General features: G+C 41.1%; 1 protein-coding gene across 5 annotated transcripts in view; it reads right to left on the reverse strand.

The window, feature by feature from the left end:
* The window catches only part of ttll7 (tubulin tyrosine ligase-like family, member 7), a 70,809-nt gene that overhangs the window by 9,360 nt on the left and 39,454 nt on the right, over nucleotides 1–21,995 (reverse strand). For all 5 annotated transcript variants that reach the window (XM_072389424.1, XM_072389422.1, XM_072389425.1 and 2 more), the window contains exons 14-19: nucleotides 17,515–17,601; nucleotides 15,028–15,253; nucleotides 11,278–11,573; nucleotides 8,101–8,235; nucleotides 3,687–3,767; nucleotides 1,801–1,961 (exon numbers count right to left, since the gene is read on the reverse strand). In XM_072389424.1, coding sequence (XP_072245525.1) covers nucleotides 1,801–1,961; nucleotides 3,687–3,767; nucleotides 8,101–8,235; nucleotides 11,278–11,573; nucleotides 15,028–15,253; nucleotides 17,515–17,601 — 986 coding nt within the window. The remainder of the gene's footprint in view (nucleotides 1–1,800; nucleotides 1,962–3,686; nucleotides 3,768–8,100; nucleotides 8,236–11,277; nucleotides 11,574–15,027; nucleotides 15,254–17,514; nucleotides 17,602–21,995) is intronic.

Here is a 21,995-nt window from a genome sequence, read left to right on the forward strand (position 1 = left end):
AGTGACTCGAGTTACCCCCGTCTGAGCCCTCTGTGTCAGGGGGAGCACGCCGCCGAGCAACTGAACTGTAAAGAATATGTAGAGGATGAGATGTGAGAAGGTCGCACCCAGAAGCAGCCAGTGCAGCAGCTGCCTGCGTGTAGGGTTTGTACGTGTGCGTGAGTTCACATGTATGTGAGAGTCTGTTTGAGGCTGCTTTTGGGAAGAAAGAGAAAAACAAAGTACAATCTGTGGTCTTTTTTTTTTTTAAGAAAATAATAAAGTGTGTAGATAGACGTATCTGCAGTGACGCATGTTGTCACTTTCTGGCACTTTGAAAAGTAAAAAGTGAAGACATAAAAAAGTAAGAAACCGCAATAAAACTTTAAAAGGACCAGATAACAACTTGTACCGAAGAGGCCTTTATACACCCCCTCCTTGCTCCCATCCTTTCCTTTTCTTTCATCTTTCTCTCACCTGTGAAAATTACTGGAAAAAGTCCTGATTAACAGCCACTATTTGAGACCTTAATTTGTAACCTGTCTTCACAGACTAGCATGCAGCGCTCAAGGAAAGTGCAGTGGGTCCGCTCTGTTTTTCGCTCATTCTCCGTAATTCCGATGGCATGTCTTCCACAGACATATTGAATGAAATGTCCCTGCTTACGCTGGAACGAGTATATTGATGAACAAAGGGCTTAAGGGAATGAGGAAATTGCTTAGTGCATGAGCGTCTAGTTACAGAGATGGAAGAGGGATATTATGCCATGAATAAGGTGGTAATTGGCCTGCAGTGTGATCACTTGTTTGTGTCGATTCTGAGGAATTAGATTTCATTCATTCAAGGGAGTTCTTTGTGATTGCTTGTGAGCAATATTTCAATGTGTATTTTTCTCTTGGTTGATCTTGGTTTAAGTCATCAATCAAAATTACACGGAGGTTATAGATACTGTTTTTTTTTAATTTCCATTTGGAGATAGATGCTTCTCAGTTCAACGCTCGTGTAATCTCCTTCTTAGTGTGCAGAAACCTGCTCCTATCACAACCTCCTGACCAGGTGTCCAAAGGTGAAAACATAACCAGGACTGCGCCTCACTTTTGCAACTATTCAATCATTTTATGTCTCTAAACAGCTACTCTTCTCATTTATCATCTCATCCTTCGCTGCATCTTTCCAGGGAAACTGTTTCTCTGGACTTTAGAATGTGACATTTCATCGTGTAGCAAGATTTAAATTGATATTTTAAAGCTCTGAAGCCAAAAAAAATAATTAAACGGAATTTTTTTTTTTTTTAAATCGCAAAAAAAAGGGATTTTTTTACATTCCTTAAAAAAGAGCTGTGTAATGCGTGTTCAAATGAACAATCAACAGTCAACACTCGCCGACAAGAATAATTCAAACATAATTATAAAAAATACCTTCAATTTTCTCTCCTGTATGCCCAAGGTAGTGGGTCTTATTTCTCCCTTTAGGTTAGCAAGGCTAATCCTGATAGGCTAATGCTTACAACGAACAATTTCTGCTCTTTCTTACAAAGTCTGATTTTCAGTTACTGTCCACTTTCTCTCCGTCATCGGTTATGTCTTTTTTTGTTTGTTTGTTTCTCCTCCCTTTGCCTATCAACCAGAGTTAGTGACCACTGTTCTTGGTTTTTTTTTGCCCATCACTGCCACCTTCTGACAAAAAAAATGCAGCCAAGTTTGCTCGGAAGCAGGTGATGGAAACATACCTGCGTGTTTTCTATTTAGCGTGATTTCAAAAGTTCACATCAAATTTGCTTGGTAAATAGAGGGAAACTTAGCCTTGCTTAGACTGGCCTACCCAGTGTTGGAGAAGCAATTCCACAGACCCTGGCCATGACTCCAAAGCAGTCGGTTGAAGACACGGTTAAAAAGCCGGTAGAGGTGAAGGCTATCTACATCTGGCTCCCTCCATATCCGCTGCAGTGCTGAGCGCACGTTGGTACGTACAATATCCAACACCTGAGAGACAAAGAAAGAGTTGGAGAGGAGGAGAAGAACACACCATTTGTTGCAACTATAATTTCTTTCTCGTTTTTTGATGCTCTTTCCACAAATCGAATAACAAAAGAGGCTGATGTATAAACTCACTAAGAATAGACTTGAATGTATGAGGAATTTCAGACAAATGCGTAACATTGTGACATAGAAAAATACTTAAATATCTTACAAACTTTTTAATGTATCAACTATTTCAGTAGTTTTTTTGTGCATTTATACAAGTGTGCATGTACAAATATGAAGCCTGTGTCTCATTTGCGTGTGTGTATGTGTGTGTGTGTGAGAGAGAGAGAGAGAGAGAGAGAGTGAGAGGCTGTGGTAGACTGAGGCAGCACGAAAAGTGTGAGGGCAGACACTGGAGAGCCAGGGAAAGGACTAATTGCTGCACCAACGTCAGTCTTAGAGATAAGGTGTCAGAAGTTCCCGGGCGGTCTACGGACACCTGCGCCAGCCTTCCATCTTCCCCCTCTTCCTTTTTCCCATCCCTCCCCACCTCTGCCTTCTCGTCCTCTCTTTTCTTCCTCTTTTCACCCGGCTCAGAGCAGCACTGAGGTTCTTTTGACTCTGATTCTTCGCTCCTCATTACTGAAGTGCCCATCCGTCTGTGCGTGCGTGTGCGGCTGCTGTGTGAGGACTGAGATTTCCCCACAGCGATACGAGCCGAGCGAGACATGCATACACACGCAGACAAACTCACAGACCAGTAAACACACACAGATATGTTTTGGTATGGTAATCAAATGGCAGAGCGGTTGGCACTACGTTCCTGACCTCTGCCTGCTGCTCATTAGGCTGCTTCACTCCAAATAAACATCAGCTCACACCACCACAGCCCACTACACAGCTGAGCACAGTTGTGCAGGAAGCAGCGCCTGAGAGTTCACATCATTACTGACACGCCTACCGAATGCCATTTCACGTCTTGTCCCCTCTTCTATTTTGTTTACATCCTATTTGGTGTCTTTGCCTCTCACGGTTTGACACAGTAATGATCTTCATGCTTGTCTCTTTTTTTTATTCTTTTTTTTTTTTTTAAACTATTTTCCTTTTCTCTCTTTCTCTCTGAAGTTTGATTTCACGATTATTTTTGTGTTTTAAAAGTTGTTCAAAAGCTTTCAAAGAAACTGGTAGGAGTGGTGACATTTTGTCATATTCACCGACTTTAACAACGTCCATTCTGTGCGGGGCGACAGTATAGAACCTGTGACAGCAAAGGCAGAGGCAGGCAATTTATACAGATGTCAAAAGATAAATGTGCACCATTTTTAACACTTTCAGAACTAACATTAAAAATGAAGCATTTTCTCTGAGACAGGTTCCAAAATGAAAACTTTATCCCATCTGCCAATGGTGAAACATAAAACTACATCATGAATTGTTTGACTAAAATTAGACCCCCTTGTTGGTCGTCTGTAGACGTTTCAGAGAGACGGTTGTCTAAAGGTTGTCCAGTTTGAAGGAAAAATCCAAAGGCTACGACTACGTTTTCTGTTTTTCGAAGCCACGTTTGTTTGCCTCTACTTTTTTTTGGAGTTAAGATTAATGAGACAATTCAGAAACAACTGATTTGAGTACAGTGAGTCTTAAATGTGTTCCAACAAATACACATTCTGCTGAAACAAAGTTGCCGAAGACTTCTCAAACTGTGTTGATTCGTTGCAGTTTGGATTATTGAAAGAAATTCACCTTCCGCTGTTTGGTTGAGTCCAACTTCACCAGCCAATAGGAGGCCACCTTTGGTTTATGGTATTTCCAGTTGTCCAGGATCTGTGCAAAAAATATATGAGTTTTAAAAATTAAAAATGTCAATCCTCAAGATGGACAGTTGCAGTCAAGTAAAATGATAAAACCTTCCTCAGTGCGTTTCATTGTTTTTTTTTTGTTTTGTTTTTTAAACTCTACCGCAACTCGTTACTGCCAGGCTTAAAGGACAGTTAAAGCTGTACCTATTGAAATTTAAAACCATCAAATTTTAAGAAATGGGAGAGGGATCACTTCAAGAGCTCATTCTCGTGTTTCTCTTTGTTCTGGCAGGCGTTCACATCCAAATATGGAATCTGTAGCACTCCTGGTTAAGTGTGTTCATCTAATTGTTTTGTGTCTTCACGTGTCAGCCGTTGTTCTGGAAAAGTTCCATGTTCAAACATGAAAGGAGCCATTACACATAGGGCTGCAATGCTTGCACAATATTTGGCACATCAAACTAGGCGACGGAGGAAGGTACAAGGTGAGAGATTGTTTACTGCAGCACATCACAAACCGTCTTGTTATCTTGTCATCAGTGCACAGAGTGCTGCCTTTCCACACTCTAATCAAAGCAGAGCATTTAAATATTTGCTTCATAATTTCTCCTCGCTGTCTTGGATGCTCTAGTAGGCTTCTGATCATTTAAAATGCGATACCAACATCGCTCTCCTTTTTATTGTTGAAGTTACCAGCACAGCAAGGCGATAATGGTTAAGTCTCAGAACAGCAACCCTGTGTGTGAGGCATGTGCTAAAAATCCTTTGGGTATGTGTTGTTATGCTCGAAATTCATGCTGGATGTTCCCAGGCACTTGCTCCTGGTGCCAGCGTTACCGTGTACCTACAAGCCCTGTTATTGTTGTTATGTTGACTTAGCCTACACTTCCCCACCGGTGCACATACATGACACTTAGCGTGCTAGAGCCCCTGCAAACAGGGCTCCATTGGGAAGCTCCTCTGTAAACTCAAGTGTATACACACATGTGCGCGCACACACACACACACATGCACAAACAGAAAAAGAGCTGAGTTGCAATTATTTCAGATCACACTATCTTGACTTGTTGGTGGGTCTACCTTATTTCGGTATACTGCGGGGGTGTAAAGCCACGGTAGTGACACCGTGAGATTTCCAAGCTCACGGTAATGAATTAATTATTTTAATATTATGCGGCGCTGCCGGCAGCAGTGCACATACACATTAAAATAATTAATTTATTACCATCACCGTGAGCTTGGAAATCTCACGGTGTCACTACCGTGGCTTTACAACACCGCGGTATACCGAAATACGGTATACCTTTTCACCCCTAGTCTACATTAACCAGAACTGAGAAAACTCGATATATGCAAATGTGACGACAGCAAATGTGTCCAGCCATCACATCAGAATACACAGAATACACTGAATGTGTAACATTCTTCGAAGAGCGCTGACTGCATGTGGGGGAGAATAAGTGGACCTGATGAGAGGCACAAAAGTAGGAGGCTGGGAGAGAACTCGTGTTATCCCCCTAAATTGTTGAGATAAATGTCTGAAATTTAAATATTTACTACTATTCAAAATATCAACATCTTCTGCAGTGCATCTATTCAGCCCCTCTTTCTCTGTCTTTGGCCAGCAGCCCACACATACGCTACATCGGTCCCTCCCCCAATGAGAATACGTTGTGCCGTGCTGTATGCTGCAAAGTTAGCGCCATCTTGAGAGGAATGCTCTCTTTTTACCATGGGCTAACAACGGCCGAATCTAGTAGAGAAGAGAAGAGATGGAAAGAGAGAAAAAAGGAGAGGGGGGGGGGTGAACCCTACTTCAAACGTTTTCTGCGGGAGATCATCGAAAATGTAGGTAGAGCAGAATTCCCTGCACAGATGTTGCCATTAAGTTACTCAAAATGGTGACATTGTCTTATGATGCTGGGGTTGGTTTTTAGTCACAGTTTCTGACATGTTTAACCATCTGACAAAAGAAACAAAAGGAAACAAAAATGAGAGCAGCTTCATTGGGAATTTAGCTGTATAAATACATAATTACACTCTACTATTTTTCATAAAATAAAAATGAAACCAGAGAATTTCTTCTTTTCCAAGGTCAGTACACAAAAATGAAAATTTCGGAGCACGCAGGCCCATTGAGTCCAGTTGAGGATATACGTACGGGAGTGATTTGATCCCTCAGCCACAAATTCTGGCACAGTTTCATATAGCTTTGGTCAGACTAACATGTTCAGATGCATTTTAAAAGCTCAGTTTTGGTCGGACGAACAAAACAATCCGTTTTTTCCACGTGTTGCACACTTGTTTTGCTCCACAATATGCACAATAACTGTAAGACACAGCGGTATGACATAGAAGCAAACACTCTGTTCATATTTCACGAAGTTCTCGGCTGGAACCCCCATGAACAAATGGAGTAATCGCCGACTGCACCGCGTCACAAACGCGCCTTGTTATTTCGCCTGGTAAACTGCCCGCTCATTTGTCACACCGTATTCCATGCATACACAAATTACTGTCAATTAAGGCAGAACAAAAAAATCCACTTGATACATTGCATCTTTCGCTGGATCCAACTGTGACAAAAGAAGAAAAAGATTTTGAGTGAAGATGAGGGAATAAATTACTGGGAAACAAACACATCATCAGCCCAATTAGACCTCGACTTAAAATCACAGACAGCAAAAAAATGCCAAAAACGGTTTTCATGCCAAGTGAACACTCTTCTCCTGAGGCAAGGAGTCATCGGTACAGGTGCAGTCGCTCATCTGTGTTTCCATGGTACTCTCATTAGTGTTTGTTAACAGTACAGGTGTTGTGGTAATTGTCTCTCACAGACCTGACACACCCAGATGTTATGAACACAAATTAATGTTGTTCTTGATGATTTTGTGAGGACACTGCATTTTGCCATCAACTTGCTCTAATAAAAAAAAAAAAAAAAAAAAAGAATTAGATTTTTGTTAGAGCCTTGTTAGAAAGGTTTTATTATCTTTACTATAAATGTCACCGAAAACATGTTAACACATGCTTCTATCTGATGTGCCTCTTTTGTAAGGCTGAGACACTTCAGGTGAAGGAAATTTTATTCATTTGAATGAATATCCTCTGTTTATGCTGTGGTAACAAACAAACAAGTGTATCTGTGCCTTCAACGCAACCTGTGGGAGAGGAACGAAAGCTTTCATTTTCCCGATGCCTGACCGTCTCACATTAAGAGAGCCACTGCAGCATCTTCCATTGTAACTTTCTAAAGACAAACAGCCAAGTGAGAAAGACCTTGCACTTCAGCCCAGAATGTGACACAGAAGAATAATATAACCAACTGTGTTGTACTTCTTTGTATATATATTTCACATGTATCCTTGTAAGGACACATTTTGTCCAGTTTGGTAAGTGTTTTTTGTCATTTATCCTTGTGATAAATGACTGGCCTACTGCCGTCCTTTCTGCACTGTAGAAGATTCAGCACTGAACAGACAGCTGCTTCAGAGGACAGCAGTAATGGAGGTCAAAATCAGCGTAGAAGGGACGCTTTCACAGTGTTTTTATGTTGTAAACATGTCACTTCTGGTGAGAATTCAAGGTGAGCCTCGGTCTCTGTTTTTCTGGAGAGCCTATTTTCATTTCTTTTTACTTTGACAAAACTCGATATGCATTCAAACTTATTCTAAAACAGTTTCATAAAAAAAAAAAAAAGCTCCATAGAATAGATGAAAATATTCAGAGGACAGAGGATCCATGTATTAAACTTTCACTGAAAGGTTTTTATATAGCAAACAATGCAATGACGTAGTTGCAAACAGTGCAAAAAATGAAATAGTAATGTTGGCTGTTACCAACTGGCATTGGTGCATAGTACTTTGAGTTCATTGACAACAAAAAAAAAAAACCTTGGTATATTTCTATTAGCTGTATTAGCCAGTTTCCCATGTTTAAAAGACATTCCAACAGAAATTGTGTGATAGCACATATGTGTAAACAGGTACACAGTAATGGCATGACTTCGGTTTCTGTCCAGAAATAGAGAGGACAGTGATTAATCCAAAGGTGTGGTGGGGAATAGCGTAGTGCTGCCGATTGACGTGCAGGTTGTCGCTGGGGTCATTTGAAATACAATGGGAACCAAGCTAGAGCGGACAGGCTATTGTGCAGGCAAGAGAGGAGGTCACTTTTAGTAACAGAGCGACTCGACCTGGCCACAGAGGGGCTCCAGAAATACGGCAAATCGGGATTTCTGTTTGACAATGACCTCCTCGTGCGCTTGTGCTTCATTTTCCTGTTTATTTCCTTCTTTTTATAGCAGCATTGCACACAGAAGTTACATTTCGAATGGCCGATAGAAATCTTGCACCCACCTCATCCAGAACAGCCTCGGCCTCTTCTTCGGTTTTGCCTGGAAACCTGATCCGCATGGCGGTGAGCGCTGCGAGGGTCTGACGCACTAGCTCGGCCTCTTGCTCTTTACTCCTCAAGTTTATCAAAGGATCACCCTGAAAACACGTAGGAGTGACAGTCAAATTAAGAAACCAGAACATTTAATTTCATACTAGGGTGGCTTTCCCTCTGTTCAAAACATATTTTGCATTCTTTTAACATACTATATTGCCAGAAGTATTAACTCAGCCATCCAAATAATTAAATTCAGGTGTTTAAACCACAGGTGTATAAACTCAAGCACCTAGGCATGCAGACTGCTTTTACAAACATTTGGAAAAGAATGACTCGCTCTCAGGAGCTCAGTGAATTCCAGCGCCGTACCGTGATGGGATGCCACTTGTGCAACAGGTTCAGACGTGAAATTTCCTCGCTGCTAAATAGTCCACAGTCAACTGTCAGTGGTGTTATAACAAAGTGGAAGCGATTGGGAATGACAGCAATGAAGTGGGAGGCCACGTAAAAAGACAGAGCGGGGTCAGCGGATGCTGAGGCTCATAGGTCACCAACTTTCTGCAGTCAATGGCTACAGACCTACAAACTTCATGTTGCCCTCAGATTAGCTTAAGAACAGTGCGTAGAGAGCGTCATGGAATGGGTTTCCATGGCCGAGCAGCTGCTTCCAAGCCATGCGTCACCAAGTGCAATGCAAAGAGTGGGATGCAGTGGTGTAAAGCACGCCACCACTGGACTCTAGAGCAGTGGAGACGTGTTCTCTGAAGTGACGAATCAAACTTCTCCATCTGGCAATCTGATGGACGAGTCTGCGTTTGGCGGTTGCCAGGAGAACCGTTGTCTGGCTGCATTGTCCACTGCATATGGCAGTGTAAAGTTTGGTGGAGGGGGGATTTTGGTGTGGGGTTGTTTTTCAGGAGCTGTGCTTGGCCCCTTAGTTCCAGTGAGAGGAACTCTGAATGCTTCAGCATACCAAGAGATTTTGGACAATTTTGTGCTTCCAACTTTGTGGAAACAGTTTGAGGATGTTCCCTTCCTGTTGAAACATGACTGCGCACCAGTGCACAAAGCATGGTCCATAAAGACATGGATGAACGAGTTTGGTGTGGAAGAACTTGACTGGCCTGCACAGAGTCCTGACTTCAACCCGACAGAACATCTTTGGGGTGAATTAGAGCAGAGACTGCAAGCCAGGCCTTCTTGTCCAACATCAGTGTCTGACCTCACAAATGCGCTTCTGAAAGAATGGTCAATTATAGCTGCAAAGGGTGGGCCGACGTCATATTTAACCCTAATGGATTAAGAATGAGATGTCACTTAAATTCATACGCATGTAAAATCAGATGAGTGAATACTTCTGGCAATATAGTGTTTAAGACTATCTCTGTTTTTTATTGTATATGAGTAAAAGTTTTGTAAAGGAAAATGTTTTTTTGTCCTTTTTTCAATGAACTCAACTTTATGCATTCATCTAATCATAATGGCTAGAATGTAAGAGGTATAAAGCTGCTTTCACAAATAAATGTTGAACATTTATTAGTTAACATGTAAGCATTATAGCTAAATTTCATGGACATGGGTTATGTTTTATTAGCATACTGTGTACATTAAACGCCGTCCACACCCATAACAATGATTATAAGGATGTGAGTGTCACTGCTGTTTACTGCTGCAGGCTGCACAGAGAAAGGGGAAAAAACCCATAATGGTGTGGGTTCATGAAGAGTTACGAGTATCTAGCACCTTTTTATGAGACTTGTCTTCTTTTGAGATAAAACTTTATACCTACTGTCATGTGTCTCAACATTTGTTTGATGACATTCTGTCATCTGTGAACAAATCTCATCGATTTTTCATTTAGCTCGTTTCTTTGCTTTCCATCATAAATTCGAATGATAACAAGGGCAAGCTTCTGAGTCGTCCATCTTTCAACCCGACGAAAGAGTGTGATCCCAGCTGTATTTTGATCATATGGCAATTGCATATCGCAATATCGTACGCCGCGGTGTGGACGCCATTTTCCACCTGAGTCTGAAAAAGATTCACAATCATCTTTTTCAAGTTATTGTTCCTCGTGTGGAAGACCCTGCAGTCGTTCTGCTGAACACTTCTGCAGGACAGTTCTCCACTCTTACAACTTTTACACTACGCTGAAGAAGCTAACTACTGTTGTCAGGAACTCCATCCATCCCAGTAACTCCCCAACCAGACTGCTGGTTTCTACCGTTGTCACCAAGGTCTTGCGTGTGTTTTTGCGACCACAGCAAGTCTGATTGCTCAAGTTGGGAGGCTAAAAAGAAGCATCTTTCCAAAGCCATCCTACTGCTTGATATGGTAAAAGTAGAGTGCGTCAATTCCTTGCTTTATACAGATACATAGCTTTTTATATATTTGCACAGAGATCTCTTTTGACACTGTATTCTTTTATTTTCATTCATTAAGTGTACATATGCATTAGATTCTTTTTTATTTACATGATCTACAGAACGAGGCCAGGTTTTCAAGTTGTGTGTAGTTGTTTATCAGATGTTTATCAGAAAAATAAATTAGAGGTCTTTACACAGCAGCTGGCTCAGATAATGAAGGCAGAATTTTTTTTTTCTATACATGGAATAGGAGACTTATTTGGTGTACTCTCTGATCTTTTTCAGTGTAAAGATTCTCTACTTTGTTCTGTTTACAGTGACAGAAATGACTCCTTTATCATTTTTCATTCAACTGTATCCAACGACTCCCAGCGTAAGGGAGGGGAATGGAGGAGGCGAGCAAAAAGCAACATATGGTCACATAAAGGAAGGTTATTGTGATGTGCCACGGTAGGATTTCAAAGTATTGATTTAATAGTTTGAAAGAATTTCAGCGCGCCGCGATACTGTACATTCCTGATGAAGAGAAAATCAATGGGTACAGATAAAAACCTATAATGACTGATGCAAAAAATGCACGCCTCTTCAATCCTTGTTTCTTTCAACCTGTTTGGAGAAGTACATAAGCAGAGGACTGCCAAATGCAGCCATACGACTGCTTGAATCAGGTACTGTTTTCTGCCTCTGAATACTCATTTGACTGTTTCAGAATTATAAAGAGATAAATCGGTGTGTTTATGTTCATGTGCGTGTGTGTCTGTTTGTTGAATATCCTACTATATTAGTGTGGATGGTCCCCAGGCTGTTGCTGTGAGGCACACGGTGGGCGGAGCCACTGCGGCTCAGTGAATGAGAGCGAAGCGTAGCTGAGCTCGGCCTGACAAGAGGCGTGGCCATGGGAACTGTAGGAGAGGGCCTGCTGGACAATGCTCGCACCTCATTGGGAGATGAAAGGGAGGCTATAGAGCGAGGACAGGAAATGGAGCGTCGGATAGGACCAGAAAGTGTCGGAGAGGCAGATGGGGCTGTGCTGGTTTTCAGTGACTTGATTGGAGGTTTCCAGTGTATGCGACCTGTATAGAAACAGAGGAGATGGAAAAGGAGTTGGAGATACAGGGGGGTAAACTGAATAACTGTCACACTTTGAATTCTTTTCTTTCCTGAGCCTTTTTCAGAGTCCCTGCCACCTTCAAGCTTTTCTCTCTGCTTTCTACCATTGTCACCGTGGTCCAGGGTGTGTTTTTACGACCACCGCATGTGCAGTCAAAACCAGAAAACTAAACAGTATTCCTGTCTGGTTTGGGGACAGATTAAAGAGGAGGTCTCTCTTTCTCTGACACACACACACACACACACACACACACACATTGGACAAGCACACAGGCGTACAGAAAATGAAGTAGAAAACCCATACTGACACTCTCTATCACCCTTGAAACTGCTCCAGCTTGTCTACCAGCCAGTGCATTAGTGTGTGTGTCCCAAATCAAGCATGCTTAGAATTGTGTGTGTGCGCGTATGCGCGTGTGTGTATGGCTGCTGAACCTTCCAAGGTTTACCCATTGCCAAATGAGAGCATTATGGGGCTTAGTTGTAGCAGCCCTTCGGTGGCTTGGTATAGAGAGGGGCTTGGCAAGGTTGCCATCTCTGCACACACAAACACAGATACTTTGTCATAAAGTTGGGCTTTCCATGATTTTTTTCCCCCTTATTTTATTAAAAATAGAATGACATGGTCCTCTATTGAGCAATAAAACTGTCAACTCAGAATGAAACCAGAGAATGTCTTCTTTTCCAAGGTCAGTACATAGAGTGCTTCAAAAGGAGCTCTCTTTCTCACTTCTGACAGCTTAAAGTGAGTTAATGTATGCAACTTGAGCGAATTTCAGGGAATGCTTGAGGCTTATCACTTTCGGTATAACACGGGATATTTCAACATTAAACTGAAGGTATTTTCAAGGTGCACAACAAATCAAATTTCTTCTATTCTTCATGTATGCCTCCACCTTCACCTTCTGTTCAGCAGAACTGCACTGTTCAGGAGCTCTCTTTTCCTCAAGTACTTCATAACGCTTCAACGTCTTCTGTATGCAAGGGTCCCCAACTGTGCCTCTCAAACATTCGTTTACAGGCAAACTCAGCAACAAAGATCCACATTGGGATGGCTGTAGCTCAGGTGGAGGAAGAGCAGTCGCCTGCCAATCGGAAGGTGGGTGCTTTGACTCCAGGCTTCTCCGGGCTACATGTCCTTCGGCAAGACACCGGTTACCATAGCAGGTTACCTGCTATGGAAGTGTGTGAATGATTAGAATAAAAAGCACCGTGTAGCGTGCTGTATGAGTGTGTGAGTGAATGGGTGAATGTGACATGTTGTGTGAAAGATTGACAAGAAAAGCGCCACTCAAGTACAGTCCATTTTCCATTCACATTCCACAACTGAAATACAATGATCATTCTGTTCCCACTTAAATCAAAACGAAAGGAAACTGTTGCATTTATCATGTCACTTAGGCACATAATTACTTAATGGAGCTGATGAACATCTGTAGCATAGCCCCTGATGTCCCTAGCTTTCCCAACCTGCTGTGCTACTGAGTACTACAGATGTGCATGCAATATAAGCACTAAACATAATATAATCCCAGTCCTTGTATTTAAAAATGTGTGCATGCTTAAAATGTGTGCTTCCATGGAAGAATACAAAGTGACATGCAAAGGATCGCACATCACTGATCAAAATTGATGCTAGAGTGCATTCATATATTTATCATTACAACATTTCACAGAGAAAAAAAAATAAAAGGGAGAGTTGTAATCTTTTGAGAGTTTTTTTTGTGCCATCTAACATGAGCTGCTCTTCAGAAGTCTGTCCATATATTTATCATGATGCTCTGTTTGGGGGAGTGTGAGGACATGACAAAACCTTCAGGCTCCAGTTAGTTAATTGTGGATTCTGTCGTGCATTTAGGATTACTATGCTGCAGCAGAAGTCACTCTCTCATTCATCTGATGTTTTACATGTGGCCTTTTGAAATGATGACAGCAGCCGAGAAACGCTGTTCAGAGTGGAAGACTTTGTCAAAAGTTATCTTGCTGTAACGGTGCAGAACAAAACTGTTGCACAAATCTAGCTGAGAATACGAAGGAAAATGTTTCACATTTAACTTTTCACCATTCGTGGTCTGGGTTTGGATTTGTTTTTGGTTTCTTGGTATACTTTTGCACTTTATACCCTGCTTCCTGTTTTATTTTGTAGTATTTTCTCCAATGTGCATTTTGTTGTTTGACTTCCTGTGTCCCACCTGGTTTCCTTTATTGATTGTCTCACCTGCTGTTCACTTGTAATTTTCTCCCTTGTTATATCTACCCCTGGATTTCAGTAGTTCCTCGTCAGATCATTCATACTTCCTCTCATGTCGCTGCTCTTCACGTTTCCTGCATGATTTCCCGGGTTTCTCTATTTGTTTTGCTTCAGTTTTTCCCGGTGAATTTTATTAAAAAGCCTCAGACCATCTGCCAGCTTTCGCCTCGCTCTTCTCTCCTATCGTCCTACATTTGGGTCCTCACCTCCACATCCGTGACAACACCTCGGAGATTAGTACATTTTCTACACCCTGAGCTGCTTGCAGTAACGATACAGTTGTCCGTTTTTGCCACGAGCAAAAGACCAGCTCGGCTGGAATGTTATTTTTAGGTTAAGAAGTGATAGATTAAATACCACTTGGATTCCACTTTCTTTAACCTATTTAGACAAGATGCATATCAATATTAATACGCATATTACATTTTTAGCTATCATTTGCTTCCATTTTGACCATTTTTTTTAATTACTACTAAACATTGACAGGCAAAGTCAACAATTTAAAATAAAATCGTAAATCTAACCACTAAAATGTTTTTTACCTCTCATAGTCTCAGATGTTTGTTACACAGTCAGAGAAATAAAGGCACTAGTCATCTGAAAGGGTAGATTAAAGAATAATGCATGAACTCCCTGCAGCCAAGAAGTTTGCATATCTTGTTTTATCTTAGAGTTTGTTTTTCAACTATGATGAAATGTAAACACATAAATGAGCTGCCTGAGATGTTTTTTTAGGTAAGTGTATTACTTCAATCAAACTACAACGAGTTTATATGCTAATGGGCCCGATAATCAATGTTCACACACTACTACCATGTGCCCATGAATCATCTCAGCAACGCAGGAGCAGATTGCAAACTGAGCTCCTTTACGACTCACGATATCAATTCTTTCTGCACTTCTTTCTCTCTCTCGCTCTCAACGACACAAATGTAAATCCAAAAATATTAAAAAGTGCATCAATACGTACGTGTCTGCAATGTTCGCATTGCATATCCGAAAAACAAGTTTGTTAACACAAATAAAGAATTAAGCTAACAGTGCTGAGAAAAAAAAAAGAGCGAAATGAGCAAAAACAACAACAACAAAGGAGTCAAGGTGTTTGTCAAAACGCTCACACGCTGACTTCCTAATGAAAACTTTCCAGACACTTTCATACATCTTACCCGAGCGCTCAGCCAAGTTCTTCTCCTTGCTCTCACTGAGGTCGTAGGAAACTTTCTTCTCCCCTCTTTTCTCTCCACTTCTTCCTCCTGCTTTTCTTCTCTCCTCCTCTTCTTCATCTGACGAGGAGCAGGAATTGTCTCCGCTGCTGCCGCTGGTGAAGTCAGCCAGGTAATCTGGTCGTTGACGTCGTGGTGTCTGACTGCATTCTGGCATGGCGCTCAACGGCTGGCAAGGACACACACACACACACACACACACACACACACACACACACACACACATTAGGCACAAAAAAGCAGAATGTTGAAATGCAAATAAATTCCTAGAAAGGACAAAATCCCGAATATACGCAAAGATAAGTCGCCAAGTCACACACAGGATAGCCACATACACAAAGAAAACTAACAAGACACAAGAAAACTAACAAGACAAGCACATAGACACACTTCCAAAGGTTTTTTTTCGTCCTTATGGGACCTTGCATAGACTTAATTTGTTTCCAAAATCTGAACTGTCTAAGATGGCCTCATTTTAGAAACTTGTCCTTCTAAAGGTGTACAACTCAAACAGAGACTAACAGCAACTTCTGTACAATGGCACTTGTACATTTATGAACACTTAAATATGAAGATGTCGGGTTGTTGTCCGCCTTCCCTCACCTAAAGCTCACAGCCATGTTTGTGCGACTGCAGGCGCACGATGCACTAATTCTCAGGCATACATGCATCCCTTTAAAAGCTGTCACTGTAACAACCAACAGGACGGACTTCATCTTTGAAAACATTTCATTTGCTTGAATATGGAAAGGTTAAAGTCATGGTAAAGCATTTCTATTCATTCTTTAATGGGGAATGTTTTCCATCTCTGTTTGTACTGAGCATAGAAGAGCTGTTGAAGCCAGTAAGTGCTCGTTTGACACGAACCTCACGACATCTATTAAAAACAACAAGGTGAAAATACTCATGCGAATTCAAGTGTGATGCATGAATTCACAAACCTAAGCTTTTGTTCAGTGTTAAGTTAAATACTTTCACTACTTTTACATTCACTTTCACTGGAAAGGACGCACTGCTAACATTAATAAAGTATTTCTATATCTGTTATTCAACAGTCAGTTCGGGCAGTGCTGTCAGGCCACGCAAATTAATTGGCAGGAAGTGATCACAGGGCTTACGCAGTCACCGCCGGGTAGTTGTGTGGGTGAGCGATGGAGGAGGATAGAGACAGAAAGAGATTAAATACATGAGAGAAGAATAAAAGGGAAGATGGGTGCATCAGATTGATGAGGTGAGGCATAAAGAGGAGGACAAGGTGAGTCTCAGCACGGCAGCAGAGAAGAACAGAGATGTGAAAACGGAATAGACCAAGAGAGGCGGAAATGAACACAGAGAGAAAAGGATTCTGGACATAAGCGGATAAAAAGGACACGAGAACAGACAGTGAATATTCAGCGTAGAGCAAAGGCAAAGACAAGAAAAAACATAGTTAACGGAGAGAGAAATTTTAGATGTTATTGAAGGGGAGAAGGATGTGAGAGTGACAGCCATGCTGAGCTCACTAATAGTCAACCGAGGAGAAGGAAAGAGTGAAAGAGGGCAACATCACAAGGGACATAGGTGGAATATCGAAATTAAGAGAGCTGGAGTCAAAAACTCCCTGCCTTCCCTTTTCTCAAAAGTTTGCCTTGTCTACCAGAACATTTCCTCAGAGTGTTGTTTCTTTCCCACAAATTCCTCGTTCCAGTCAATTTGCCCCACTCCTCTCTTTGATTTTTTTTTCTCGCACACTAGTTGGTTTGGTTTCATCCGATGGCTTGAGAGCACCAAACCCTGAGGAGTGAATCTATCCGTCACAGCGCTGATAACATCCTGCTATGGATGTCTCCCTAGACACACTCTCAAACATCTAAACCGACGGGCCCCAAATTAATTTGGTCAACGGTGATCGAGTCCTTATTCTATCTGAGGTCTCGCAAACACAGCTCTGAACTTCACTCTCTGGGCCCCTAACACAGTCCTCCAGTGTTGCAGCCAATTTAGACCTCTCGCGAGGGATGGATGTAAATGTGCAGGGAAAGAAAGAGATGGAGGGGTGAAAGGAGGAGGGTGAAGCAAAGTGATGGAGGGAGTAATGTGCTGTCGCAGGAAATCAAAGAGGCTTTACAGGTGAAAGTGACAGAGAGAGAGAGAGAGAAAAAGAGGGTGATAGACAGAGAGGAAGATAGTATGGAGAGAGCAAGAGAGACAGCCTGACAGCTGTCCCCTTGGGGAGTTGGGTCCTTTCTTTGGGCCTCTTTCTTTTCTTTCTTCCCTAACCTGCAACCCCCTCTTTATTTTTCTGAATCACGTTCGGTGTGCTGTCTGTGGGCAGTAGCTCCAGGCTTCTGACTACCTCCCTCCTCCGTCCCTCTTGCTCTCTGACAACCCTTCTTTTCTGTAAGTCCCATGAGGTGTGGACCTCTATCTCCATGTGTCCCTATAACCCACCTTTGGGCCTCGTTGCCTGGAGGATTTGCCCATCAGCTTCTCATCGTCCAATTCGCATTGCTCCAATAGATCTAGTATGTCTTCCTCCTAAGCATTGATACAAAAAAAAAAAAAATAACAGAATTACAAGATGCCAAAGATCTGGTTGAATATGGAAAATAAAGTCAAAAGCATGTGCAAACGGGGTAGCTAAATCTCGATGATACAAAGGATTAAGATAAACTGCACTGATTTCTTTTTCTTTTTTTTCTTTTTTTACTGTGATGTTAAATGATTAAATAGCAAGGAGGCACTGGCTCAACATGCTTTGCTCGCTGGCAGCGGTCATTGAGGCTGAATTTGGAAAAGGCATCCTCAGGGCTGTCGCCAACATGTAGAGACCTTGTCCATTTGGCTGTGGCTGAAATGCAGGCAAAGGTTATTAATGTTGCTTTATGACTGGGACATAACGGACTGCAACTTAAGGCTCAAATCCAGATGCAAAATGATTACTTTCTGGCGCCTGGCTCACTGCACTGGCGTGCTTATCTGCATGTGTGAATGTGTGCTGTGGCATACTGTGCATGTATGTATTTACTTCAGCATTCCTTATCTGGAAAACATAATACTTATGTGTTAAAGAATGCATCAATGGGCCACGAGAGGGAGAACCGAACGCAGAAGAACGCGCCAGGATGTTCACATGCGGTTGCGTTATATGTCACACCTCTGAATGCATTCAGTGTTATCCATCCTTTGCTCTTTTCTAAATGTCATGGGGCTATTTAGTTGTGTGGCTCTTTAAATTACCGTTGAGCTTGTGTGTCAGATACAGATGAGCAAACTGAGTCCTTTTCCATCAAAGCTTTAAACTGCAAAACATTTTGCAGTGAGCGCAAACAGGTTGTTACTGAGAGTGTTAAAATAGAAGAGTATAATCTGAACTGCATCGTCTGTGCCATTAATTATCTATTTATAGAGAAACTAAATAAAAAAGTGAAGATGACTGTATCACGGTTTATTGCCGTGTTTCGCTTTAAGATGACAAATGCTAAAATATCTTAAGAGAACCAGAAGTGTTAAAGAAAAGAAAGAAAACCCCTCATTAAAATGACTGTGTTGAGACCATAACATTTTATGCACTGAATGGATTGTATAAATTTGGACAATTTTTTTTAAACTAAAATGAGAAAATGGTACTTTTTCCTGCCTTGTAGAATAATTTCCAAATTACAGGTATTTTCTGTGCAATAAAAGTCTGCTGCCTAGTCACAAACCTTCCATTAAGCTTCCACACCAACAGTGGTTTAGGAATCACTGGGGACCCATTACCTTATTAAACAGCACAAAGTGGATTACAAGGATGTTTAACATGTTTTATGGGATGGGGAACAATCTGACATATGTAAAGAAACTACATATAAAATAAAGCAATTTACTTTCTCTTAATTGCAGATGTTTGCGCTGCAGAGCGCTCTTGTTTTTTCTATTAAAGCCACACCGTCACCTCATTGGATTTCTCAACTTCACATTGTTTCTTTATGCTAATTTTACAAATTAACCCTATTTGTGTATGTCAGCCTGAACAATATGAACCAATCTGTTACAGCGCATTGCTGCTGCTAATAATTTCTGCTCGTGTAAGTCATAAACTGTAGCGTAAAAACAACGTTGTTTTTTTTTTTTAAGAATTGTCTTGAGAAGTCTTTTTTTTCTGGATCAATATACATATATAGAAATATACAATATACAGAGAAAAAAAAGCATTCAGTGTAATGAGTGGATACTTTCTACTTTATGAGGGTAAATTTAGGTCTATTTCCCTTTTTATTGCATATAGGCGCTGCATATATGCAGATCTACAGTTCTATATACCTGCAGATGTTAGGTTTTGTGGTTGTTTTGTTTATTTTTGCAAGCAGGCAGAAACGGTCAGACAGGATCAAACACAACGTAAGTGCTCTGCATTCAGCTGCTCCCATTTTCAGGTAATTCACATCTATAATGCTGTGTTTTTTCCTGCCTCGTGGATCCATTATCAAAGCACACTAGAGCGTTCTTTCATTTTGACTGTCTTTTACTACTGGCAAATTCTGAGCGATAAACCTTGGCGAAAAGTGTTGGCAGAACACAGAAGTTTGTGATTTGTGAGATGACAGCATCCAGGTGAGAATCTATCTAAAGTCTTCGCTCGTTTTCAAGTGGAATACTCTATTTGAAAGCCTTTTTTTCCTTTTGAAGTTAGATTTCTAGAAAAGTGAAAATGATGAACCTTTTCAAGTTCTTCATATTCCTGCTTAATTTATGTATTTGCTGCTTTTGCCACTTTGAAAGGATCCGCCTTGACTCAAGTGTGCCACAACAAAACTTGCACTTTTGCCCTGCTTTGTGTTACTGGCAGAACATGACAAGCCTATTGCGCTTCCACCTACTTGACAACATCTTATTGACAACAGGAATGGGAAAATATCAGCTGATTAGGTGGGAAAACATAAGATAGCTAACGACAGAAATAACAATTTGATGCATAGCTGTCAACCTAACTGGAATAGAAGTGGGGAGGAGGGTGATGCAAACCCTGTAGAAACAAGTGTAACCCACGGCTGGGTAGTCTGCAGCACAGCAGCTCAAATCAGGAGGGTGCGCTGCAGTCAATCAACTTGCTACCACTAGGATTACAGTGCATGCTTCACTTTCTTTGATAGTGTGACAGTTCATTACATTTTTCAATTCATGGCCAAGAAAAGCACACAAAGGGAGCAAACATAAGGGCCGTGGGTTCAGTGTCTGTCAGACCTCATACATGTGTTGACCGCATGCTTCAATAACTGCCCATACATGCAAACTAGATCACATGATGTATTGTTTGTTAAGCAATATAAATAATAGTCAAGTTTAAGATTAGTCATTAAATGGTTAGACTTAGATATGTTTTAATAGTTTTTAATATTAGTGTGGACTGGGGCTTTAGTGTGGTTGAGATTATAGTGCTAATCTCGATCACTCCTCAGTCCACGCTAAAAGATTTAACAATAAACCTTTTCATGTTTCGAACAGATGCATGAGTTTTGGATTTAATGTACAGATACAGCAAAGACAGAAAAAAAAGGGGACGATTAAGCTCAACTGCCAAACAGCTCATTCTTACAACTACTGACATCTCGCTGTTGTTTAAGTCTCCTTTCTTTTTCCCAAGCTACGGTGTTGACTCGTTGCCAGAAGAATACTTTTTGCTTTTAGTGATAAAATTGTATCATCGTTGAATCCCACAAGACATTGATGTGAAATGTTGTTCAATTTGTAGTGTAGCCAAATGTTGTGTTTTGAGTTGTCACGATGGCCACTGCTAAAAAAAAAAGAAGAAAACTCTATCAATCAATCTGTCCTTAAATACATGAAAGTATTTTTAATCCCTTTACAAAGGGAGGAATTTTACGTGGGCGTGTTTTTAAGATGTTGAGTTTGCGAGACTGAGACAGACAACCCTAAAGCATTATACCGTTTGGCAGCAGAAAACACGACACTTGCTATGTTAAACCCCTACCAAAGTCCAACCTATTACACTATCCACACTCAGTATCAGCACTAAACATCTCAAGCTGAATTTTGTGTCCCCACTGTGAATGTGTGCCTTCAAAATTGATGTAAGAAAGTAAATGAAAGCAAGCCACACACGTTCCTAAAAAGAATGGGGGAAGAAATATCCGTATAAAATGTTCTATCTGGGTCTGATGATTATATACTGAACTTCAAGAACCTCCCTTCTCTCATAAATGGACAAGATTAGTATCTTACACTCCGTAAGGACAGTCCAGTTGTCACTCATGATCTTGTTATCAGATAGGAAACAGCAGAGCTAGTTCTCTCGCTTCCTGCTTTGAACAAAGTCCACATCTCTGTGCTGGCTAAATTAAAAAACAGTGTTTCGGCTCAGCCTGATCTTTGATTGATATCTCTGTAAAGTTTCTTGGGCACAGATTCCATTCTTAAAAGGACACACAGAAACTCTTGGAGAAAAGTAACTATGAAGAAAACAGTTGTAGGAGGGAAGTTTCTACAAAAACTGCAGTTGTTGGATCAGAAAGAGAATTGAAACAAAGTTTTTGTTTCATCTGCATCTTTCCTCCCTAGCATTGCTTCATTCCTCTGTGGGCTTAAATATTCCCAAGTTGTCCCTAATACTTTTTTTTTTGCACAATTCTAGGAAAAGACTCGACAACTATATGTTGTCTCATCAAATTTATATATTTCTTTTCTGACTGAGCATCATTCAAACACTCCTATCTCCCAATCAGCTTCTCTTACTTGTACTTTTTTCCTCATATAGTCACATTAAGAGCTCAGCAGAAGCTACATTGTTCTTGCCACTGGATTACATTGACTCCTGACCTTACTGTGCAGTGCATGCAATTTCTATTTGTTTATGTGTCAATTGTCTGTATAGTCTATAGTCTATATGTTCAACTGTCAATCTCTGTCAGGAAATTAATGATAAAATGTGT

Source organism: Leuresthes tenuis, unplaced genomic scaffold (genome assembly GCF_036924035.1).
Source record: "Leuresthes tenuis unplaced genomic scaffold, fLeuTen1.0.hap1 SCAF_7, whole genome shotgun sequence".
NCBI classification, from domain to species: Eukaryota; Metazoa; Chordata; class Actinopteri; order Atheriniformes; family Atherinopsidae; genus Leuresthes; species Leuresthes tenuis.